The 27,578-nt window shown below is 29.3% G+C and overlaps 1 protein-coding gene across 1 annotated transcript in view; it reads right to left on the bottom strand.

Moving 5' to 3' along the window:
• Positions 1-27,578, bottom strand: part of LOC129957135 (solute carrier family 12 member 3-like) — a 169,362-nt gene that overhangs the window by 36,780 nt on the left and 105,004 nt on the right. The window contains exons 2-7 of the mRNA XM_056069303.1: positions 7,793-7,870; positions 5,160-5,235; positions 3,398-3,493; positions 3,165-3,304; positions 2,066-2,179; positions 1,263-1,374 (exon numbers count right to left, since the gene is read on the bottom strand). Coding sequence (XP_055925278.1) covers positions 1,263-1,374; positions 2,066-2,179; positions 3,165-3,304; positions 3,398-3,493; positions 5,160-5,235; positions 7,793-7,870 — 616 coding nt within the window. The remainder of the gene's footprint in view (positions 1-1,262; positions 1,375-2,065; positions 2,180-3,164; positions 3,305-3,397; positions 3,494-5,159; positions 5,236-7,792; positions 7,871-27,578) is intronic.

Here is a 27,578-nt window from a genome sequence, read left to right as displayed (position 1 = left end):
TAATATATATTTAAAATTTTCATATTTAGCAGCTATAATGTGCTTTAATTACTATGAATTTTTTTGTGAAATTATTGCATTCGTACATCAGTTAAAAAGATTTCTCCAAATTCCAATTATTTTTTATTTTGCTTTTCTAAAAGTTGAATTTTTATTTCTGAAAAATAAAAAGTATGTTCCGATAAAGCATATTTAAAATATAATCTTTGACCGAAACATGGCTTATTTCTATGATTTTTAACATGCAATTATCCCATATTTCCAGTAATGCGCTACAAAAGTAATTACATTAATGAACCAATCTACAAAAATTTATCAATAAAACAAGAAATATTCATTTTTAGAAATATAAAAGGGATTGTAAGTTTTGATAAGATAAAATAATAAATAAAAAAGTAAATAATAAAATAATTAATAAAAGTCTTCAATAAAATAATTACTTTTTCTATAAAAAGATTTAAAAACTATGAAGATACATTGTTTTTTCCTCAATAATCTATTCAGTGGTTCACATTTTTATCTCGCAACCATTTATACATTTCCATTATTATCTATAGCACAAAAGTCAGCAAAATCTATAACATATAATCTTTTGTCTAAATATCAGATGTACACATTATAACTTCTATTTAGGTGTCATGTGACTCAGATATCAATTTAGTTAGAATTTATGAAAGCCAATGATAACTCTCATGTATATAATAAATGCTTCACTAAGCAAATCAAATCCTGAAATAAATATTGTATGTTTCAAATCATAAACATAAAAAAAAAATCTAATGCATGCAAGTTAATGTATGAAGTTTTAGTGCATGAAATTTTAGTGAGGAATTTCACTTTTTACTTAAACTTAGAAATTCTATGAGCTTTGTTAACATGATAAGATGCAGCATTCAACAATTTATTTCAATTATTTGTAAACTATTTTGAGGCGATCAGTACGGTACCTAATATAATTTGTAGCTGCATTAATTAGCTAAATGAAATATTGAATTAATTGCAGTTATAAAAGTGTTCAATGAAGCAGGTTGAATAGCCTGTAAAATGGTTTGTTTGGCTTTGACAATTGCAAGGAGAGCAATTTTTGTGCCACACATGTTAACATTTCATAAATATGGAAGTTTAAACTGATTGATTTATTGATGTTCTTATAAAGCTGTGATCCCACAACAAATATATGGATGTATATTTATCCATTGCTCTCTTTCTTATAATGAAAGTGTTTCAGAAATCACAATAAAGAAAATTCTTTCCAAACTTACTGTTCCAGCCTACATATCCTCTAAGCAATTGCTCTTCATCCGGGGAGATGGCAGCTCCAGCCAAGAAGTCAGCCATAGCAACCAATAGTATTATTAATAAAACTATCTGAGCCTGCAACAAGAGAAAAGTCAGATTTTTAAGTATAAAGGATTCTAAGTAAATTAATAAGCAAATAAATAATTATGCTATTAAACTGGAGAAGAAAATTATAATTTACAATGACCATAACAGAAATGTTTACAAATGAAATTAAGTCTTTAATTTTTTTTCTTATTCCAAATAAAGTTTTTTTTAAAGAAAAAATACTACTAATCAATATACTTCACACTAAAAGAATTTTGATGTCTATTAAATTTATACATAATACTTTTAAGGTAAAATTACTTTTATATAAAATATTATAATCCATAAAATTGATTAATTATTAACAAATCAACATATTTTTTATGATTTAAAATAAACTGAAACTAGGGATCTAGTTTTTGTTCATCAAATAATTTAATGAGAATTTGTGTCAGTTCTTTCCAGTGTTAAATCTCCCATTATAATCTAAAAATAATAAATATTATTGATTTATTCTTAATTTACTAAAAGATAGCAATTATATTAAGCAATTGTGGTAAACTATGAACATTTTCAAAATGGATGAATTTAGATATAAGAATACTTTTTATAGTCTCAAAAAGTTTAGGCTACTCAAAAGGTAAATAAAACATAAGTTATTCAATGGATACTGAACGTCTTTAAAATACAGTAAGAAGTTTCAAAGGAAACATGGCGATAAATTCAGTTGCAAATTTACCTTTGTTTCCCATTCTGTTCCCACGATGGCAATTCCAAGTATAACTACAACTGTAATGCAACTGATGACTCTGATATTGTTTATTGGATTTTCAAATAGAGGCATTTCAGTATTCTAAAATATAAATATATTCACATACATATATATGACGCAGACAAGAACATATTTTATAAAAATGAAAAATTAATCCCATTAGATTCAACAAAAGAATGCTAAAGGGTATTTCAACTTAAAAAAAATTTAAATTATGAACACACTCAAACAAACTCACATTATAGCAAATTTATAGAATTCAAGAAATATAAAAATATGTAGTTCCTTCATGAAATGTTTTTTTTTTCTTAACTTTTTCCTTTTGCTTAAAAATGATTCAGTTTTAACAAAGTTAAACTTCGAGAGACATAAACAATTTATACCAATTCAACAAGAGTGTTTATGCATATAAATCCATTGAAAAAAGAATTGATATTGCCAACTGTTACCTTTATTAGATAATAAAAATCTCCATCTCCCCCAGTTCATTATCAAAATCTCACTTCTTCAAGGCTTAAAGAGTATTAAATACCACAAAGAACTATCTATCTTTCAGTTCTTTTATATTAATTTTAATACAGCTTAGAATTAAAATGAAAGCTTTATAATTAACAATACTCAAACAATCTAATAACTATTTCATTATCCAATTAAAAAGTTTCATTAAATAAGGCACCAAATTTGTTAAAATACTTTGGCTTCTGTAGATGATCAGAATAGAAAGAATTTTTATTTAAGCTTCAAATTGAAAAAACACAGTATAAAGAATTAAGAAAATATTTCTTGTAACACAGTGGGCAACAACAAAATATTTGTTTTAAAAGTATGCAATTCCAATTAAATGACTTTATTGTGCCTTCATATAAAAATAACATTTTGCATATTGTCTAATTATGTCGTACTGATTATTTTATATTTTAATTATCAATCATTAGTCAATGAATTAATTAGTGATAGAATAATTAGTTAAAGTATGGATTTATTAACTAGAACAATTACTCCATGAAATAACCAGAATAAAAGAATAAATTTAATATATACCATAAAGTGGAAAAATAAGGCTTACTTGCAATAAAACTACCAGCGTTTCAGCAAATCCAACTACATACATAGCAACAGCTACTGCATTTGCCACAGAAAAAATGAACCCAATGGAACCACCAAATTCAGGTCCCAGACTTCGAGATATCATATAATAAGTCCCTCCTATCATTGGTGGGAGAAAGAAAAACAGATTTTAATTTAAAAATAATGAATGATTCATAGTTTATATTTAGCAAATAAAAAGTTAGGACTTACCTCCCTTTACCTCTCCATTGGTACAAATGGCAGACATAGACAGTGTTGTTAAAATTGTAACCACAGTAGCAAGAAGAATAATAAGGCAAGCCAGGCCTGAATAAAGAACATATAAATAGGTATAATAAGTTAATAAAAAACTAGCCATCGTTGATGATCAGCTTGTTTGCCCAGATTCTTGACTTTGTAGGCTGTTAAACTATTAACACAGACTGCATCTTTTAAAAATTTCATTTAATTATTTGACATGACTGAAAGACAACTTTAATGGAATCAGTCTATTATAAAGTCTATTCTATTCAAATTATCGTGGGTATAAAAAAAAGTACATTGTTCAGTAGACATCTTTTAAGCTTTTCTTATTAGAAGCAACAAATGGCTTCCATTGAGAATGAATAATAATCAGCGATAATTGATGAATGAGCAACGGCAAATAATTCATCTTGAAAAATATATTAATACAGCAATTTTTTCATGATTATTGTACCATGAAAATTGTTCCTTTAGCAAGTAAATTTTTATTTTTTAAATGACTCAAACATTTATAATAACTCATTTTGTAATTATTAATTTTTTGAACAGGCCATTTTTTCAAAATAAAATATTTTATAATTATAATTTTTTAATAGAATTTTTGTTTATTTGTGAAAATTATGGGTCTTATGGGAAAAAAAAATGCAATAAAAGTGTTTAATTCGCTAAAATGCATCTGTTACTCTGCAAAACCCAGATTTGTGTTAGCTTATGTATCCTGCATCTTTGTCAATGCATGACATTATTCAACAAAAAGAACACATTCTATAATGTGATGAATTCGATTAGCATATCACAGCAACTGAATTTTTTTGTCATCCCCTGAACATGAAACATTATCACATGAAAAAATTAGGATATAGAGTATTTATCACAATCTTAAGTGCCACTAGGCATTGAATTGTTTTAGAAATTATGCTAAGAACAACAAGAAAATAGATAGATTTTAAACTTATCAGAAGGACATAACTAAAAAGATAATGTTTGTAAATTATAAATCTATAATTATAGAACTGGATTTTTAATATTTTCACGGATACATTAAAGAAAACACTTTTTTATAAAAAAAATTAAAGGAGGTTCAAGTTTTAAAGAAATATATATCACAGAATGATATAATTTTAAGCTAAAATCATATGTTTGTATTATTTTTAAAAATTTATTTTTAATTATAAAGCAATAGTAACATACACTCAAATAATATATTTATTATCATTGAAATATGAATGTGTCTAAATACAGCAACTAAAACAATAAAAATAATATTAGTAAAGTGTATTTCAAAATAATTTTGAAAATTTATTAAAATTAGAGAAAAATTATGTACAAATAAAATTAGTATCACTAAAAAGAAAACTTTCCAATTTTGAAAATGGCAAAAAATGGCCTTTTTGCAATAATGCGTTCTAAAATTATAGAGGAAAACATTAAAATTTTGTTTAATTCTTGATTAAAAATCAAATAAAAATTTTGAAAAGCCCTTTTGTAATGAAAATTAATTTGCCAAGAAACAACCACATGCTGCAGATGGTAGCTTTGGATAAAACAGTTTGCCCAGTACAGCAATTTGAATGACTTTAGTATTGTGCATTTCATAGATATAGTCACATTTCAAGTTAATAAGCATTAGCACATTCAGATAAACTTTAGAATATCTTACAATTATGCATGGTACTTTTATGAACACATTTGTATAAAAAGTTATTAGTTGTACTGAATAAGAGCTTACCAATTCCAGCTTGACCAACCACCCATGACAGACGAAGAAAAAGCATAACACCCCATATGTTTAGTAGACATCTTACCTAAAATACATTATACCACTGAATCTTATCAACTGGCAATAAAGAATTATATTTAAAACTCTTTTTTGCATATCACTGCACTAAACAAATTTGGAACCTTTCATATTCAGAAGAAAAATTTAAAGTCAATAAGAGATTCATTATTAATTATAATAATATTTGAATCTAACCTCTTTATTAATAACTATTAAACACTTTTCTACATTTGATTTGCTTCATGTTTGTAAGAGTAGCATTTATTAATCGATCTGTCACTCACTTTTTAAAGCCAAACTTCTAAATTTTGCAAATTTCTGTGATTTTGAAGACAATATATTATTTTGATATTTTCAGAAACAATTGCTTTAAAGAAATATTGATTCTTTATAAATAGTGTGAAGTTGAGAAGAGAAACTGATTACAAGTTTCCATGATATTACAGTACTAAATTATAAATTTTTAAAAAAATTAGTAAAAAAAAATTCAAATAAATTTAGATTTTAGAGATGAATAGATTAGCCCATTAGTGTTTCAAAAATTGCTTTTGAAGCCTTTTAACATCCAACAATTTAAGCTGTAAGTAAGTAATTTTTAAAAATTATATTAAAACCATCTACATTAAAAGATAACTATGAAGTAAAATTTAATTTGCTCCCAAGAATTAATTACCTTGTAACAATGATTAAAAATTCAAAAACTTACTGAATCTACAAATAAACATAAAATTTCTTTAGATACATTTTACGCAACATAAAAAGTATTATTTATTCTACTATTTCTTTTCAATATTGTGTTAAAAACTAGTATTGGAAAATTTCACAATTTTTATTAAATGTTAAACAATAGAATAAGTTATGGAATACTCCATATTCAATAAAAAATTTGTATAAATATTTTTCATTAAAAAAATTATAGCAATTTATTTCTTTTATGCTATTTTAACTACAAAATACCTTCTAAAACCAATACACTTCAAAAAATATAATTATAGGTCATAAAGTCAGTAAAAATAATTTTGCAATTCTTTTATTAACATAATATTGGATAAAATAATAAGGATTTGATAATAATAGATAATATTGGATAATAATAAAATAATAAGGAGTCTTTATTTCTTCTTCAGAATTCCAAATCTTTTAGATCCTACTTCATTAATAAGACATTGTTTGTTCCAAAATTTCTGTGTTGGCTCTATTTTATTCTTAATAATTATTGCCAAGTTATGGCAGATTTTGTATGGATCACCACTATTAATAAATAAGTTGTTAATAAAGCATCAACATTTTTCATGCTACTAGAAATTTTTTATACACATTTTATTTATCATAACTGAACTTAAATATGAAGGTTCCATAAATACTCAGCATAATAATTCTTCATTTGTAAAATGGAAGTCAACCATGGTTTGGCCTTGGAAAACTGTCATTATTACAGACAAAATATATCTGATGTTGCTTGGAATGGAGACATTTTCATGCCTTTTAGTAAGAAAAAATTATTTAACTGCAATTTTTATAAAACTTATACCAACACAATTCTTATGCATTATAGTAGCTGTGAGAAAAATGTTAAGAAAATCTATACAGAAATTTGGATTTCCTATAATATAGAAATTTTTATGAATTTCCTTTTTTACTTATACTGGTTAACTAACTAACAACAACAACAAAAAAGATGAGATAACTTTAAGTATAGTTTACAGTATTTCTTTGAGAAAAAAAAAGTTAAAATGAAAAAAAAAAAGTTTCTAATGAAAAAAAAAAAAAAAAAAAGAGATTTTTTTTTTAATGCATATATATATATATAAAGAGTGAAGAGCATTTAGATAATAAATATTTTAAAATTAAAATATAATGAAAATGTAATCACTAAAGAGAGAAATACTAAAGAACTTGCATCAAAATGTAAATTAATTTCAATAAATTAAATATAAAAACATGAAAAAAATCTAATTCATATATCTTTATATATGAAAAAAATAAAAACTTGTCTAGAACTTTTTTTATGCAAGTTTTATGCTCTGTAATACTGAATATATAGTATTTAGAAAATATGGCATATATTATTATTTTTTATATGTTTATATAAACTTGAAAAAGAAATTTTACAACATATTAATCCTGCAACATGATCTGATAGTTCAGTTGTAAACCCTGGCCAGAAAATCCAAAATAAATATATAAATCTATTTTAATCAAAGCTACAGAATGAGATCATAGCATCCTATGAATTTCAATCATTTTCTTGAAATGAATAGCATTATGAAGTGGATTTTCATTTCATTAGTTATGAAACTGACGAGGATGCTTATGCATAAAAATTATAAAGTCTAGAAAGTATTAACACATTATCTAATAAATGTTTTGTGTAATATTGCCATAAGCAAAATAACTGTTTCACTCTTTCAAACTTCTCAGACTTTATGCAACGTTTTACACAATCTCTTTTTCAGCTTTTTTTTGTATACTTTAGAAGTAATAATGAATATGTTTTATTAAATTGAAAATGTTTTAAAACATCTATTATAATATTATTTCACTAAGTAAAGGGTGAAAAGGCATCTGAAAAATATTCTTACAAGAACACCTTGAATCCAACCAAACTTAACAGCTGCTTGTTTTTCAGTAGATGCTTTCGACAAACGACGACTGAAATACTGAAAAAGAAAAGTAAACAATCGATTCAAGAATTTATACCATGAAAGTACTTGTAAATAATATGTTTAAGCATTTAATATCTTAATTTATACTTAGCTACTATTAGCTTTTTAAAGACCAATACTAAAATGAGTAAAAACATCTGTAATAATTTTGCACAGCATAAACAATTATGAGACTAATACAAGAAAGAATACTTCTGATTTGAAATACTTCATAGCATAACAGACTGTAAAATCTAAATTAAAATGTTTAATATTGCACTGTGATGGAAAAAAATAATGAAAGTAAGGTAAAAGGTCTAGAAGCTTTTCTTAAAGTTTCAAATTATTTATAAATAAGAACTGGATACCAGCAAAGCAGGGACAAGGTAAGATTTCAAATTAATAACAAATTATGAAAAATATTACAATTAGAATAAAAAAATTCAGAAAAATTTTAGGAACTCAGGAAATTTTTAGTTTTTAGGTAAAATTTCTTCTTTACTCAATTCATAAGCAATGCAGAGGTGTTTGTGGGACCCCAAAAAATCCCCTGAAACTTTTACGGACTTACTACCGACATTTTGGAGTTTCGAGAAGGGGGGGGGGGAGAAATGAAAAATTACGATTATGAAGTATTGAATGACCTAATTATAAAAGTTCAATGAATTACTTTTTTTGCAAAATTAAGACCTTTGAACCCAGGTCACGTGATCGCACATCTGGTCGAACGAAGTCTCTCCCTTTTTTTTCTGCCACGCCTACTAGCCGAAAAGAATCCAGAAGAGAATGTCCGAGAACCGGGGGAATGAGTCATAACTCGCAATAAGGAAAGAACAAAAAAGAAGTTTTTTCCCCCTTTTCACGCATTATCACTGCCTTTGGAGAAAGAAAGGAAAAGTTTTCACCACACACACTGACCTTGCGTTTTCTGCTTTCAAAGCAAGCAAAATTACCCAGATCAAAATAAATAATTCATTATTATTCCTACTTCCTTTTGAACGACGATCCCCGGAATTTCCGGGTATCGAAGTTCAAAATCCCCGGAATTCCGGGGTTTCCCCGGAGCACAAACACCCCTGGCAATGTAAATAAATTTTGTGGATAAGAATCCTTGGAATTCAGACACAAGATGAGATTCAAAATAATGATAATGAAACTAAAATGAGTCTGGAATAAAAGATTAATGATATTTTGGGAATTCTATAAAATTTTTACCACGAAAGAAAGCTATTTTTAATAATATTACGTAAATTGATTTAGAAAAAAAAATTGAAAACATTTTTTATAAAAATAAAAAATATTCAGTACATTAATTCAAAGCACAGTAGCATGAACAATATAGGAAGAATATTATAATGACATTTGAACCAAAAAACAAACTTCATTCAAATTCCCGCGTATCGGATCGCATACACTAACAAAAACAAACTGAAACTATTAACAGTTACAGTTACAGTTAATGTAAGACTTAATGCAATTAGAAGAAGAGAGCATCAGAGATATGTACATCAACAGAGATTCAGTTTGATTGCTGAGCTAAATTTAAGTAATTTAATTAAGATTTTAAGCATGCAATCTTTTACTTATTTAATAATTTTAGTGTATATGAAGCTCACATATTTGAACAGGTAATTATAACTGAATCTCATTGCAGATACAGATGAGATATTTTGTCTCTTCGTCTACAATAAATAATTAACATAGAAAAGAAGAAAATAAAAAAATTTTTCCTCTGACTCCTTTCAGAGATTTTCCCTTCGCTTTGGAATACATAAATTGGTACCCAAGACAAATACCAAAACAGCGCTTCTAATCCTTTTTAAAAAAATTGCTGTCCTCACATTCCCCTTAAATGTTATGATATGTGGGGGAGAGTGGTGGATTGAAGTTATCTATTAATAATTACATGTAAAATGTTTTTGAAAAAGGCGACGTTACCATGTATTAATACAGCTAAATTAGTCAAATAGATCAATAAAATTATTAATAAAAATGAAATAGTGTCGCAATTATAAAGGCAATTGTTAACAAAAATATAGTTAAAATGTGAAAAAGCAACTAAAAGTATTTTTTAAACATAATGACATTTAAATCAAAATATACATTATAGTGATTCTTTCAGAGGCCTACGATATCATCAATGGTTGTGAGTCCTCCCAACCCCCACCACCACCATCCAAAAAAAAGTTTATTCTACTTCTGATCAGATCAATGAAATGCATAATTTTCATAAATGACTGTTTTAATTTCAACATTATCTGAGAAAGTTTAAGAAAATTTTATTAAAAACTCCCAAATTAAAAATTCTGAAACTTTTAATTAAAAAAATTTATGGTATATCTCTAGAGAAAGGATATCGATGTCTCTAGAGAAACGAACCGTCCATGCTTAATACATTATGCAATTACCTCTACTAATACTAAAATATAATGGTATTTTCCTAAGCTTATTGTGTGATATATAGGCCATATTGTTTGATTTAGTTTCACCAAACTTGATAAAAATAAACTTTGGATGGTATGAATTACATCTCAAAGCGATTCTTCGAAACTTTAATTAGTTTATTTAATCAAAAATAAAGTTAAATTCACTTGTCTTGGAGTTAACTTTGGAAAATAATATTATACAAAAATAAGTGTCATAGCATCGCAAAATTCAAAAATTCTTCAGGTTTTTAAGCATAATTTTTATTTCAAGATTAGATTTTTTGTTTTATATTTACTGAATGTACATGAATTATTAGACTTTCATAACTTCTAAAAGATAGATTTTTAACTATACATTTCATAAGAAAATAGCAAATTTCCATATTTTCCAATTAAATTAAATTAAATTAAACTAATAATATAATTTCTAATAACCTGAAAGATACAACAATTGAAATAATCATTTGAATTTCCGTCAAGAATGTAATGTTTATATTTTCTTATATACAAAGTATGGAGAAGGTATATTGTAATCGTCAAAACATTTGAACTCCAGATTTTGTCAAATTTCCACATTTTAGACCTCTTAGTTCGAACAAAGCATTTTTGAAAAATATTTATCTGTTTTTTTGTCTGCCAAAAGGACAAAAATAAGTAAAGTAAGTCTGACAAAGGTTCTGTCTAGGATAAAAATAACTCATTAACACTTGACACTAGATGGGTGAAATTTTGTACATAGTCTTTACACTAAATTTGAAATTTAGATCAAATTTTGAGCCAACTATATTCACAAGGAATTTGTCCTTTGCGGTTTAGCAACGAAAATATAAGCAGCGAAAATAATATCTGAGAATATATAAGTTAACACTATAAATAAAAAACGAAGAGAAATAGATATATAAAATTTGGTACACAGATTTAATCTCTATGGAGTAGACACTATCAAATTTTGAACGAAATCAAACAAGAAATTGAACGTCAGTCGGCCTGTATTTTCAAAAGCATGTAAAACGTGATAACTAAAAAACGCAATGACTTAAATATATTAAATTTCGAATGTGATTATGAGACTAGAAGTGTAGCACTGTGTCGAAATTCATTCTAAATCGTTTGAGAAAAATGATTTTAAAATACGAATTCGATTTTCGGATACTACGCCATAGATTAACCGTGGGAAAAAAATAAACTCGCCAAGGATGACATGATAGGTTCAGTCATACGAAGGGTTAATATTTCGTAAGTATTATACACCAGTGCCTGGGATAAAGCCTTGATTAGAGAGTATGCGAGAAAGTTTTGGGAAGACCACTCTCACCGATTAAATATTACAAACTTATGGAAGCAACAGACTATTTAATACGCCTGCTATTGTCGTCATATGATCTGCAAAATTGAATGCCTGCTTCGTTTGTTTGAATCTTACATAATTCTTCACCTCTTCAAATTCTGACGAAATATGATACACACATTTTTTTAGTCTCTGGAAGGCTTCCTTAGGCTAGTAAAGTTTCTAAATTCTCCAAACAGCGTAACATGGAATAAATGCTTTAATATTTTCCCTATATAACATCGGAACATATCATCGCACAGATATTATTATGACGTTGCAATTTCTTTTAATTTGATAAAAAATTGTCTTATATTTTTTTCTTAAATTTTTTGATGCGCCCTGTTGGTATAACATATGTTCTTTTAATGAATGTTTTTGTTTCAGTTTTCAGAGGCACATGTAATATGTAATTATAAATACCATTTAATGTTTCACTTCATCTCATTATCTATGTATCAAATGCAAGAAGGAAAGTTGAAGACTCTAGATATATCATTAAAAACCGTCTACCCTTTCCGTTCTCTGATTTTAAAGGGGGGAGGGGGAACGTTATTTTATAGCATATTTTCTACAGGGGAAGAATGGTAGATATGCCCTAGCCACTGACGCTGTATCGATTTCGAAGTCCATTATTTCTACACACCAGGATGATCATCAATGGTCGTCTACCCCATCTCCCTCGTCTCTTTATTTTCCGGAGAAAATGCTACTTTACCGCACTTTCTCTAAATGGTAAAACCTTAACAAAGTTCTCCAGTCACAACACCTGAGCCGATCTCACAAACCAAAGTTGAGAGAAAAAAAAAACACTTTAAAGAGTTAAAGATAAATCTGACTTTAATTTTAAGCAGCGGGAGTGTCTTCTCAAAATTTTCTAGCCTACTTTCTAATAAAGGTGAAGTGCTTCGGGTTTCTTTCTTCCCAACCGATTGTAATCAACATTTGGCAGCCACAAAATCAGATTCTAAATTTGATATATTTAAGTCATTGCGTTTCTGACAATGCATTACATATTCACATTTCGTATTTACACATTTCTGAAAGTACAGACGGACTGATGTTCAATCCCATTTTGGATTTGGCATAAAATTTGATAGTTGTCTATATTATAGATGTTAAATCTATGTACTGAAATCCATCCATTTAGCTTTTTTCTTCTTGCAGTTGTCTTATGAACTTATATTCGAACAGTCAGACAGACAGAATTCCTTTTAATAGATTTTGTTCCAAAATTTGATAAAAATCCACAAGATTTGGTGTAAAGACAGTACACCAAATTTCATTCGCTCAAATTTTCTAAAAATTTAAAAGTTCGAAATTTCAAACTTTTTTTTAAATGTGAGAAAATATAAACGTAAAGAGCTAGAAGAGTGAAATTTGGTTCATGTCAAATACAGGTTAAAAGTTGAGACAAAATAAATGAATAAATTTGAATTATCGCCACATTTCGATTAATGGCGTTAAAATTAGCTAGGCTCCAATGTATTTGCGAATTCTGATCTCTTTTTGTGACAGTAATGCATTGAGGTGATAAGATTTCATAGAACAATACTTTCCGAACTTCCATTTAAGAAGATATTCGGGACGCATTGTGCTGACGTAATTATTTTATGCAGTGGTAGCTTCTATCATAAAAAAAACTTCGCCGAATCGTTGCGATTTGAGTCGATCGTAAAGAAGGAAGATACCTTCTGCCGCTCGAGTCGAAGTCTGAAGTCAGTGTTTGCATTTTACTGTATTTAGCTGTCTTCCCCCCCCCCCCCCTATCTTTTATTTATTTCTTTTACAGCAGTCATGAAAATAATACAGCATCAGAATTTGATTAAATAAAAATAGAACGAGGTATTCAAAATAGATTTATTTTTGATACATTTTTACTTTCTTATACACGAAAAGTAAAAGAAAGTATTGTAATCGTCAAAAAATTCGCACTCGAGATTTTGGCGATCTTCGCAAGTTTAAAAAATTCATTTTTGGAAACTGTCTGTCTTTGACAAAAGTAACTCAAAAACGCTTTGAACTAGACGAGTGAAATTTGGTATATAATCTTTATACCAAAGTTGTAGATTTCTTTCAAATGTTGAGCAAAATCTTTTGAGAGGAAGTCAGTGTATACGGTTGTTTGAATAAACAAGATAACTACAAAACAGAGATCCAGATGGATAAAATTTGGTATATAGATCTAACATCTATAGGGTAGACACCTATTAAATTTCACCTCGCTTGTGTGAGCTTTGTTTTTTTCTTCATTGAATAAAGTTTTTTAAAAAAAGGAAGAAAACCTAATATGAATTTTGGTCACTTTTTTTACACCCTATTGAAACCAAAATTTAGATTTTAAAAACAAAACCACATACAAATTTCTATGTTTTTGCGATTTTGAGCTATCGCATTTCTATTCACATGAAAGCACAAAGTGGCAGACATCCAACCGCACGTCGGATTTCATTCGACATTTTATGCGGATCAACCTTAGATAGTAAAATTATGTACCAAATTTTATCCTTCCAATCCTTTATGTTCTCAGTTATCGTGTTCGTCAGTCAGATAGGATGGCATTCATACAAAATTCGTCAGAAATCGGCAAATTTGGTTTTAAAACAACATAACTCATTTTATCCATTTAGCTCAAAGTGTTTTTTGAATTGTTGTCTTTTTAGAGAGATATAGTTTTTAAAAAATGAGTTTTTCGTATTCATGGAGATCTGTCCAAATCTAGAGTTCGAATCTTTTGTTGATTATAATATATATAAAATTGCTGAAATCGACAAGTTCCCACACTCGATTTAGTTTAATTTAGTTATATTAATGTCCTGTTTAAAGCAACACTAGGGCTATTTTGGGACTGACTTCGTCATTTTGAACAGCGGCCAGATAACGAGGACGACACCTGAGCTGGCACCCCCTCTTCACACCACACCAGCGGGAGGACGTTTGACCCTGACGGATTTATCGTGCAACAGACCTCCTTATACGGCGGTTCTTCGGTGGAATGGGGTCTCGTACCTGAAACCCTATGGCCCACAAGCCGAAACCTTACCACCAGGCCACCACGGCCCCCAAATGTCCCCACACTCCGAGTGAAAGGATAAAAAGCTGCCAACCTAAACAAATACTTGTAAAAGACTCCCATTTCCCCTTTACTTAAATCGGCACGTGTAAAGAAATCCCTATCAAAATGTCACAGTATCACAGCGGAGATAAATATTTCGTTTGCTTTTTTCTCTTTCGCTCTTGTGCCGTGCTGTGAACGGACGTGTTTTATCCGCTCTTCTTATACATAAATTATGCCTCCCGAGATAAAAGCGAAGTTTAAAAATTCTAAGTATATTTAACTATAAAAGGATGCATTTAACTACTTGTAGCAAGAAATTCATGCCAAAACAGTCCACTGTCATTCGCAGTCAGAATATACAGAGTATCCCATATTACATAGAAATCGATAAATGATTTATATTTTCTAAATAAATTAATTTTCAACCAAAGACTGTACTCCTGTAAACCGTGTTCGGCAAATAGTCTCAGTTGACATCATTGTTACTTAAGTGACGATTGACTGCGGACGTGTGTAGCGCGTCGTTGGCGATTTTAGTTCAAAACATCTCGACGTGCGGGGCACGTCTTTCCACCGCAAATGGTTAATAATGTAGCAAAGCGTTTATGTGTAAGTCCATTAAATAAAACGATGCATATTATTGTTGTGTAGCACCTCTTTTTTCCCTCGAGCAGAGAGAGCCCCCTTGCGGCGTTTTACAGAAGGCAAGCAGTTGAACGGGAAACCTGCATCCTGAGATCGACTTTTTTTCCCAATGCGCAACCCTTGCGCTAACGCCAAATGCTTTCGGCTGGAAACGGTGGTAACCCACCACCATACTATTTTCTTTAACCTAATTTTCTATGTGTGTGTAGTAGATAAGTGTTTGTGAATTTTATAGTGTAGCTGTGTTTGTGTAGATTAAAAATAGTATATTTAAAACCGGGCAGTTCTTTAGAGAACCACAACACACCACTATAGTTGCAAAATATATAAAAATATTTTTAAATATTTACTAAATTTAAGGAGGAAAGTGTACAAGAATGAAATCGGCATAGTTAAAAAGCAGTTTTGGTGTGGCTTTCCTGAGCAACACATAATATGCCCCGAAAGATAAGCATTAAAGAAGCATTATAATTTCAATAAGCTTTTAATCAAAAGTCTAATTAAAAATTTGGAAAGCTTTTCTAAACGATCACATACTCCCCAAGAAATGATTACATGCCGTGTTTACATGCCCTTCGAAGAAAAACGGTTTTTGTAGAATAAGATATTCTTCTAACCATCGAGGTCGAACTTTCAATAGTTTCTAAATTTCGCATACGACGAAAGTAAAAATAGTCGGCCTGTTTCTAAATATTAACTCAAAAGCTGTTATTAAAATGCCTGTTCATTAAATCAGATAATACGGGCCGTTCATGGTTCAACGAGTATAATAATTTCCGAATTCGAACAGATTTTCTTAACTTCACGGCTCATGGAGGCGAAACTTCTTTGGAAATGCCTTTCCAAGAAATTAAAATGACTCTGCTCCTGTCTTTCGCAAGGCCTCGTCAGGGCCCGATCAGCTGCGCAGGAGTCCTTCGACAACACGAAATCCGGAGGGGGAGGGGGTTCTCCTTCTCCTTTTCACTTTCAAAAACGTTTCCTTCCTTTATTGCTTTTAATTTAGCTACAATATAAGCAATTCTTACAGATCAAATATCATGACAAATTGAAATAACAATGTTTTGAATTTCACGTCAATTTCAAGAAAATTAGTTTTAGTGTCTCATACGTAAAAAAAAAAAAAGTTATTTTAAATTGTATATTATAACAATTATAGTTTTTTTAACACAGTTTAACCCTTTCTAGGGCCGTGGGAAGTATGCTTCCCACCAAATTTATCAATCTTTGTATGAAATTATGTAGGTTGGCATAAGTTCTTCCAAATTTTTTTAGTAAGATAGAAACAGATGCTTCAGTTCTTTATCTCACACAAAATGATGTATCTTGATTTGTTACTTAATTATTAATTAACCAAATTAATTAATTAATGAAATTAAATTTATCTAATTAGCTAAATGAATCCCTTTTCTTATTCTAATTTCAAGCCTAAAAATATAGTAACATAATATGACTAGAAAAAAATGGCCATTTAAAGGGTTAAAGTAAGCGATTACGTTGAAAATTCGACTTTCAGCTAAAACATCAATTTTATTGTATTCGGTATTCATAATTTCTGGCTAGTTTTCGTTTTAAAATCTCTAGAATTTTGTGTCTATATTTATTCTCAGTGAAGTTGCACCGTTTTCCATTTTTGAATAAGACGCCTTTTTAATGCCATTTTCCATTTTTAGAGGCTTTGTTCTCAAATGACATATTTTTGTTTCATAGATGTTTTTTCAATCCATTTTATGTGAAAATACACATATTTTGTAGCATTTTTCAGAAAATTCATCCTGGATTTAGGCACATACATTAAATAAAATATTCTAATCAAAATCTCCAGAACAATTAATTCAATTGTCAATAATTCATCCAGTAAGAATAACAAAAAAAAAAAAAAAATCATAATGCCGATGAATTTACTCCATGGAAAAAAATCCTTAAAATCATGTTTTGAAATTTAAATGTTACTCGATTTCAATTAATTGCGTTTATGAAACAAAAATAAAAAATATAAAATTGAAATCTACGATCGCAAATTTCAAGGTATCATCTGAGAACCTTATTATTTTTAAGTCATTTTTTGTCTTAATTAGTTTAAGTCATTAACTAGTTTAAACCGGTTTGAAACAATCACGTGACTATCAGATGAAGTATGCGTGCGTCGATATTTAGAAAAACGATCATCTTTCCATCATTTTTTTCATCCGAAAATCGGTCGAGCTCCAAATTTTTTCCCCCAACACCTTCCCCCTCTTTTTGTGAAAATTTGGTTTAAACTGGTTTGGATTGGAATAATCACGTGACTAGTGCATCTTCCGAGCTCCAAAACTTTTTTTGCAAGTTATATGTGTGTGTGTGTGTATATATACACTTTTGATACTTCCTCTAGCTGTTTCGCGTTGGTTCCCATTTTCTTCTCTGTGCTTCTACGAGCGATAACTTCTTATGATCCATGTCCTTTATTGGCCAGACAGGAGAAACGTGTACATGGCCGACATTCGCTCCAACTGTAACTTTTTGTTGGCGATAAGTCGAAAAAATGCGACAACCTTCTTTTATCATTTTCTAATAATTGTAAGAGCGAAAAATCGATGCCTCAAAAGCGGTAAATCGCCACTTTTCTGCCCGTGCACTTTGAGGCTTCAAAAACTCCAATCCAAAACAACATAATGTTCTCACATGATAATAAAAGACTGCCCTAAAAGCAACACAATTCACTTCTCGTCCTCCACACCTTTGAGGGGTCTCTAGGCGATTTCCTACTTCGCCTGTTTAAAATCCTGATCTGGACCTCATCAGCCATTCTCCCTGTCGCCTAACAGGATGCAGTATGACTCAGAACATTTCCTTGGAATGTGAGAATGCACCTCCTTCATTTTTACTTTTTCGAATACGAAGTTTAGAGAAAGAATTGGAATCGTTAAAAAAAAATCGAATTCGAGGTGTTGATGAATCTTCACGCCACAGATTTCACTTTGTTCGAAAAACGCATTTTTGGCATTATCCGTCCTGCTGTCTGTGACAAAAGTAATAAAAAAAACGATGTGAGCTAGAAAGATGAAAGTTGGTATACAGTCTTTACACCAAATTTATATCTTTCCATCCAATTTTGATCTCAATCTATTCAGTGAGGAAAAAGAATAACAAAAACATTCGGCTAACAATCCAGTAATGAAAAAATTGTAATTTTATGGTGATCATTGCCATTTCAAAAGACAAAAATTCATTCAAAGTATTAAAAAAAAGCAATTTGTTAAATGAAGTCCGATCTAGTTTCCAATTATGCTTTGTGGATATTATGAATTCCACAGTTTCAGTGTTTCCACAACAAAGGTGACAGTCTTTCCTTAAACCGGATGAAATCCCCCTCCCCCCCATCCAAACGATAATGAGCGCACCTCTCTACAAAACGTTTCACCTCGCTTCAGTGAACAGAAATTCCATTCATTTCACCCAGACATGAGGAAGTGATGACCGAATGTTTCCACCACATAGATAAATCCCCTTCTTCTTCTTTACTCATTTTCTTGCATAAAAAGTAAATAAAGGTAATTGTAAAGGGACTGTTAAAAAATACGATCTGAAGATTTTGATTAATCAGAGCTTTTCAGAACTCCCCGAGTTCGAAACATGTATATTTTGAATTTTTTCTGTCTGCCTATGACGAAGATAATTCAATAATAGCACGGAGTTAGACGGATGCAAGTTAGTGTGTAGTTATTGTATCAGATTTTGGATGTCATTGGCGAATTTTGAAATTACATTTTTTTAAATTTTATTTTCCCAATTACTTTCAGAGTCTTTGCATGAAACATAGTCTTGCATTTCATAGTCTTTGTATTTAACTGGTGATTCCAAAAAACAGGGAAAGTCATTTCATTTAAAGAGAATAGAGTGAGAATTCAGTTTCCCTTCCCAGTGATCAATAGCTTTGATTAACTATATCATTTTGCACTGTCTCGTATGCGAAGTATAGAGGAGGCATTGTAACCGTCAAGAAATTCGAACTCAAAAATGTGACAAATTTCCACGTTTCAGCTCTCTCCGAGTTCGAAAAACACGTGGCTGTGACAGAGACAGTTGAAAAACACTTGAGCCAAATTCAGGAAATTTGATATGCGGTCTTTGCACCAAAGTTGCATATTTTTGTCCAATTTCGAGCAAAATCCGTTTTGGGCCATAACATGCTATATTGTTATGGAGGAAAACCACTAAAATTTAACTTAATTATAAATGAAGTTAAACCTTTTCTTACCGAGTGTCTACTGCCCAGGAAGTAGTCAAGCTCAAGAATTGGGAGCTTACGATCTGCTTTTTAAAGTGTTTCAAATTGTTTCTTGTCACGCATATCGTTATTTACAGATAATGTGACAACCTATAAACATTGCCGTTTTTCAATTTCAATTTCAATTTATAAAATTATGTTTAAAAACGTAAGGTATGATTAACTAAGGTTATATATATATATATATATAAAGTCACGTACTAATTACGCACGAAGGTTCAATACATCTATATATTTAAAATATTAAGAAAAATCAAATAATCCATTCCCTACTTTAATCACAGAAACGATTTCCTTAATTTTCATTTTATATAAAACTCATGATCCTCTAAATACACCATCAATGGTCGCCTTCATGACAGCACTCGAAAATCATGAACGAAATCGAAAAAATGTTATTTCATTGCACATTTTCTACGGAGAAAAACTTCGTCTGAGTCATCCAGCTCACATTAATGTACAAATTTTTATCTATTTTTTCAATTCCTATTATTAGTTCACACTCTCCCTATATATATTTACTAGCCGCCTTTGGTGACCAGCTGGTTCGCCAATCTTAATGTTCATTTAAATTTTAATAATTAAATATTTTACTCAATTCCTACTTTAATAGATTCTTCATCAAAATATTTTAAAACTTCAAATTTTGATAGTCATATAATTCACTCATAATATTATAAAGGCCTTCAGTCATAACGTAATATGTATCTCTCTCATTTTCTGTTAGCTCCCGTAGAATTTATGCTTTAAATTAAAGTGGAAAGAATTAATCTGAAATTAATATAATAATATTTTTTACTGAAACAAAGCCCTTTTTATAATATGATTACTGATAACTATATCACTGAGGGTTTAAACTTTATGGGCACTAAGGATATCTTTCTTAATTTATGTAATATCTCAAGAATTTGTCAACAAAATTTTCTCAGATTCATCATGAACAGATCGATTCATTAACAATGTTTAATTTTAAATGCATCAAACACTAAGAAAATAAAATGAATCGTTTAAAATAATCGGTCGAAAACAGGTTTAAAAAAACTACTTAAAAACGATGTACTTAAAACTATAAGCATATACAAAAAATATATAACTAACATAAATACAATTTAATTACAAAAGCATGCAACTAACCTAAAAATAATTTAAATCAAGAATCATCCGTTGATAATATTGTCAACAATCAGAACACTATGCGCATGCGTGAATTTTCAACGCCAGTTACGGTAACGCAAATGCGTGAAGTTTTCTACGCCAGTTGGGGTAATGCTATGACGATTAGACATTTTTAATTTCCTTTATTCTGTGTTATTTTAATTCAAAAGTACTTCAGAATGAAACTGGAAGATCGATTAGTTAACAATTTTTAATTTTAAATGCATAAAACATTAAGAAAATAAACAGAATCATTTGAAATAATCGGCCGAAAAATGTTAACTCTAGCCTCATTACTGTTGGGAAAAAAAACAAAAAAACTGAAGCCTTACTCATTTGGCGGTGGGGAAAATAGAAGATTTTTTGGCGGGAAAGTTGTTTTTAATTAATAATTAAAATTCTAATTAAAATTTTAAAAAAAAGGAACCCCAGGTGCACATTCCCGACCTCTAAGGTATACATGTATCAAATTTGGTAGCTGTAGGTTAAATGGCCTGGTCTGTAGAGCGCCAACACACACACACACACACACACTGAGCTTTTATATAAGTATAGATATATCTTGTTCAAATTTTCAATAGTTAATAAAATACTTTTTATTCATCCACTCAAGTTCTCATACATTTTTTTTAAACTTGTAGTGGATGACACTTGATGTTAATACAATTTTTTTCAAATATTTATTCATCAATTAAATTTAATTTTTAATACTTTAAATAGAGTTTTAGCAGTTTGTAATTAAAGAGGAAATCAACGAGCAGTAGCTCAATGGGTAAAATGCAAGGATTTCAGTATCTTTTAAATGAAAGTGAAGATTGCGAGTTCAATTCTTGAGCAAATCCATAATTTTTTGATATTTAATAATTTTTTCATAATTATTTAATGAAAAGAAAATAAAATAAATTTTTTTCATTGTTGACCTAAGTAGGATTTGAATTAAATTTTTTTATATTATTTGTTTATTTCATCGGTTTCGATTTCAATTTCTCGTCTATTTCGTATGAAGACTTGCGATTATTAGATACCTTATCAATTGTGCCTATGTCAATAAATATTTATTTTTGAAAATCATCGCAAAATGGTATTTGTGCAGAATCCTCATCTGCAATGATAGATTTCACTAATTTTATTTTCCTGTATATCTAAAACAATTATGAAAACCAAAGAATTAGATTCCGAATTCCAGCCATTGCCTAGATTTCTTCGATTTTTTTTATATGAAAGCATACGGTACCTGTTGTTACTTATGGCACTTGTCATAGATAAGCCCACTGACGAGATCAGCGATTTAAGCCGAGTTTGTGCAATAGCTTCTGAAGGAAAAGGCCCCTGAGCACAGAAGTCTGACTTCTTACTCGTATGAAGATGACACTCACTTGCACAACCCCTTTTTACAGGGGGGCTCTTTCATACATCTCACAGACAGAGCAGGAAACAAAACTCCCGAAACAGGATTCAAAACTGGGACGCCCAGATCACGGGGAAGAAGCGTTACCCATAACCCAGGAAAACCAGCTATATGGTACCTAGATACATCATCATCTCTATTTTCGAGAAATAAATATATTCTATAAATATATATATTCTATTCTAAATAATATATATTCTATTTTATTCGAAATAAATATATTCTATAAATATATATATTCTATTCTAAATAATATATATTCTATTTTATTCGAAATAAATATATATATAAATTATCAATAAATCTATTCAACATTTCTTCCATTTCATTTCCCAATTAACTTTGCTGCTGCATAGCTAACTTTGTCAGATTGCGCTATATTTACAGCGCATGCATAATTCGAAATATCTGTTATCATAAGATGCGGCTCATCAAATGGATCGATGTGACAAAATTAATAAATTGAATATGGTGGGTGAACATCTAGTCATTGAAAGTGGCTTGCACAATAATTAGTCAAAAAAGGATCAAGACATTTATTATTAATCGCAATCTATAAAATTTAAATTCGTTCGGACTCTAAAAGGCTTCATTCGACCCTGGTTGAAATGCATTTGTTTTACATTTGCATTTTAACGTATTTTATTCCCGCCAGATAATCCTTTTGGCAAGTCAAAATCCCACTCACTTAAAAAAAAAAAAAAAAAAAAAAAAAAAACATGCAACAATCATGCTATTTTAAAAGTTTTTATTTATTGTTACATATCTTGAAAACTATCAGACGGAACAGAATGAAGGCTGGAGCCGTGCTGTTTTTGGTGTTACTCGTTGTAAATTCTTATTCAAAAAATTTTAACTAAATAATTTATAAGTTAAATCTAATGTTTAACTAATTAATTATCTAAATTAAATTTTAACTCATTCATTTTAAAGTTCGTTAATTTTTAAATTCACTAAAAATATAAAATATACTTTCAAACTTTTCAAAATTCATAACTTTTACTTTCGTTATTTAATATTTTAATGTATAATTATGATTACTGGAAAAGATTTCTTATAGTTTGAAATAGATTGAAAAAAAAAAAAAAAAACTCTCATTCAACAATAGCAATTCAAATATTCATTTGCTCATTACATATTAACAGTATATGATATATTATCAACAATTTATCATATTAAAATCATAATATTCTATATGCATTCATATTTTAATTTGAGGAATTCAGATGTGTATTCGAATTGAGGTGTTGGTATATATATAATGAGTTTAAATAAATCTAAATATAGAGACAACCCAGAAATGAATTTTTTTCATAAACTTATAGATAAAATATTTCTATTAGTTATAGAATTTTACAGTTTTAGTATGTGATTATTAATATAGGAATAAAAAAGAGCGTCCGGATTTTTTTGGCAGTGCATAAAGTAAAGTAAGTAAGAGTACATAAGTGAACAAATTACACATTTTGAACAAAATCGGATAACTGGAATTCTACTTTTTTCTTTTACTTCTCTTTTATCCCCCTTCCCAGAATGCTTTTAAGGGCGTCCGTCCTATTTTGAACGAAGAGGGAAATGATTTCTGTTCATAAAATCCACTGCGAATTGGACGCGAAGTGACCGTGAAACTGATAATGACTTCTAAACTGAGAAAGCTCGGTTTGCTTCTGCGTGTAAATGCTTCACTTCTTTCCAAGGTAACTTTAGGAGTTTTTTTCTTTTTATCCGTTTGACGTTATCTAATAATTAGTGGAAGCAGGGAAGGATACCTTGAATATTACATAAGGGGGAAAATGATACGAAATTAGAATAATTATTCGGGTATGAAGTAGATGGGAGAAAGCGTTAGGGTTCCATCAAAATATGTGATGAAATGCAAAGTAAAAATTTTGAAAAGGGCTATTGTTCAATTACAGTAAAAATTGCTATTCATTATTGAAACCGTCAAAATATTTCGCGTACAGATTCAGTCGCATCTGCTTGTCCGGTTCAAACCTTTCCGACACACACACACACACACACACACACACACACACACACACACACACACACACACACACACACACACACACACACACACACACACACACACACACACACACACACACATGGAATTATGTCTATTAATCCGATAATTCAAAAACGTGGAAAGATAGATGAAAAAAATTTAGACGAAATATCTATATATTCTAAATATCCTAAATATGGTAAGCATAATTATAAACAATTGAAATCTTCGGCAATCAGATTTTCGCTTATGATACTAACAATATTAATTTACAAGGTTTTATTTTACTCAAGTAAACCCTCTTACAAATTTCAGACTGTTTCACTGAACATTTTTATTCTGAACTTCGCCTGTCTAATTACTGAAGCTGCAAAATGTTGTTAGAAATGTTCTGGCAATGTTTTGCTTCACCTCCCCCCCCCCAAAAAAAAATCCATTGTTATGTGATATAAAAGAAGTCAAGAAATAGGCTTCAAAAAGAAAATTTAATCGAGCGCAAAAATAGGCTTAACCATCGCTATCTGATGAATCATTATGACTTGCCTCTGGAAATGGATGTTCATATCTTCCAAACGAATCATTTAGCTAAAATGGTCTTCGTATGATCGTGGGACTCAAAAAGTTTTTTTTAAGGATATCAGATCCATATACGTTCAATTACTCCCCTTAAATTAAAAAAAAATCTTTTAATTCAATTTGTTATTCCACATAAACAGTGTCTTGAAATATTATGATGGAATTCAAATTCATCCATCAAAGCATTTAATAGCGTGCTTTTAATTCCATAGCAATTTTACTTTAACTTTTATTTTTTAATATATGCCCTTTTTAATGAGCGATAAACTCACTTAACTGAATTCATACTATTTCAATCGTATTACATAACAACAGGATGTTTAAAAAATGATTTTCATATGAAACATTTAACAGCTGAATGAGTCAGTAATCTGAGTGAACAAACAGGAAGCCAAAGGCGGCTAGTAGTCCAGAAAGTATCTCATGTCTTAACGTTCAGAAAATCCTTTTAATCGTTAAAATTACACTCGCGTTACGACGATATTAAATACATAATATTGAGATCATGTTATCACTGCTGTATAATTAAGAGAAAAAAAAAATTATTTTTTTCCACATGCTCGCTAGTAAAAGTGTTATCCTGCCTACTCCCACCCCCAACTCCTACAGCTCAAATATAATTAAATTAATTTGATTTCTCGTGTACGAAATATACAAATAAAAGTATTATATTGTAAAAAAAATCCACTACGATATTTGAATGAATATGTAGGTTCAATCTACATCCCGAAAACAGAAAAACACATTCGTGGAATTATTTCAGTCTGGTACAATCTGCCAACACAATAATTCGAATTGCTAGTTTGAACTGAAAATAAATGGAATTTGGCATGTAATCATAAAGATAAAAGTTTAACCTTCTATCATATTGTGAATACAATTCGACAACAAGAATTCTATACGTCCTAGTGTATATCAATCTGATAACTTAAAAATGCAGCTAACACAAAGGCCGAAGCATATAGTCGTCATCAAAATTGTGAATATGAATCAAAATTCGAACATGGCTTATGGATCTTGAAATTGTAAATTTATTTAAAATTTTCCAGTCAGCTGGCAAACGATCAATGCCTTCTTTAAATATGCTCTGGAGCATTTAATGCATAAGTTAAGAGAACATTCATGCTGGTTTAAAAATAAATAATTAAAATCACTTTAGGTTAAATACTTCCTCATTATGTATAAAAATAATTTCAAAATCGGAATGCTCGCGAAATTTATCAAAATGTATAAGTAATCATTTTTTTAAAAAACAAAAACCGTTTTTTCACTTTAAATAAAATATTTAAAGAAAAACTTCAAAAGTAAATGCTTTTAAAATTTCTGTATAAACACAAAAGAAACGTTTAAGAAGCGTACTTTTTAAGCGTTTCTAAAACGATCTAAAAAGATTGAACAGCTTATGTATGACACATCAAACTTGATAAAGAATGTTTTTATTCATTGTGACGTTGATTCAGCTGACTTCGGTTTCGCTTTCATTCATAAAATGTGTTTTCTTCATTATTAAAATCATAAACCTTCTTTATTATAACTATTATAACCATTATCAGCAACATAATTTTAAATTAAAAGCAGAAAATCGTTTGCAACATACATCTTTAAAAAATTAATAAAATCTAATTTTTTCATAGGAAAATAAATAAACTCGTGCATTTGATAATAAAAAATTAATTGTTTAATTTATTGTCACGATTTTACTAAAACCGTCCTCCTGCTTCCGCATTTGTGAGCAAAATTTGAAGAACTTTTAACAAAACAAAGATTGCAGTCATCACATGTGAATTCAGCTGTTGACGACTCCGTTGCGTAAACATCATAAACGAGACCGTAAGAGTAAATTTATATTAACGCTCACCGGAATAACAATGTGCTCGTATGTGAGATAGTTTTTTTTAAAAAAACATTTTCAGCCTTTTCAATAAAATATACTTTTTATATAAAATATTATCATACACAAACCTTCTTTTTATCTGCAATTTTATTTTTTAATTTAACATCAATAATACCAAACGATTTTTAAATCTTTCCGCTTTTCCAAAAATTGCAGAATGGAAAAAAATTATTCAATAGTTTGGATTTCTATGGCATGAAGGTATTTACGATTTTTCCATTTTTGTTTATATATATATATGCACGTTTTTAAAACTAAAACTGATTTTTCATAACGATTACGAAGATATATATATATATATATTTCTTTTTTTGAAAGGACATTGAATGTTTTTATTTTAACATCGAGCGTTATTGTTCGGAAAATAAATTAAAAATAAATCTTCAAAATGATGAAATAGTTTAAGTATCATAAAAGAGCATTTTTATTTATTGAGTCATTGATTCACTTCGCTTTGGTTTCGCTATCTGTAGAAAACGTGCTCCTTTCTTCTGTTTTTAAAGGTATGTTAAGTAAGCAGGTTTGGCAACTAAAGCATTCGAAAGCCTTTTATTTTTTTGGACACAAACAACGACACACTGTTTTAATTTCCTTTTAAAATGCACCTCTGAACCTAAAAAAGTAGACTTAAAAATAAAAAAGATTTCTTCTTGAATATTTGCGGTTTAAATGGAATGGGCAGGTTTTTCACAAAATAAATTATTGGAGACACCGGTTTTGAATGAGGGTATTGCAAAAAGTGGCTGGAAAATATAGTAATTATAACAATTTATCAGAAATTCTCTGGAAAATAACGGCCAAGCGTGGTTTTTCAAATGATATTTTTATTACATAGAAGGTTTATTAGCGCGACTATATTTTTTCATAATAAAAGATATTAGTAAAGACTCGAAAGAATTTAAATTTTTGCATACTTCTTATTTCATTCAGCAATAACAGAAAATTATAGATTAAAG

Source organism: Argiope bruennichi, chromosome 2 (genome assembly GCF_947563725.1).
Source record: "Argiope bruennichi chromosome 2, qqArgBrue1.1, whole genome shotgun sequence".
NCBI lineage: Eukaryota > Metazoa > Arthropoda > Arachnida > Araneae > Araneidae > Argiope > Argiope bruennichi.
This window is presented reverse-complemented; position numbering and strand designations above follow the sequence as displayed.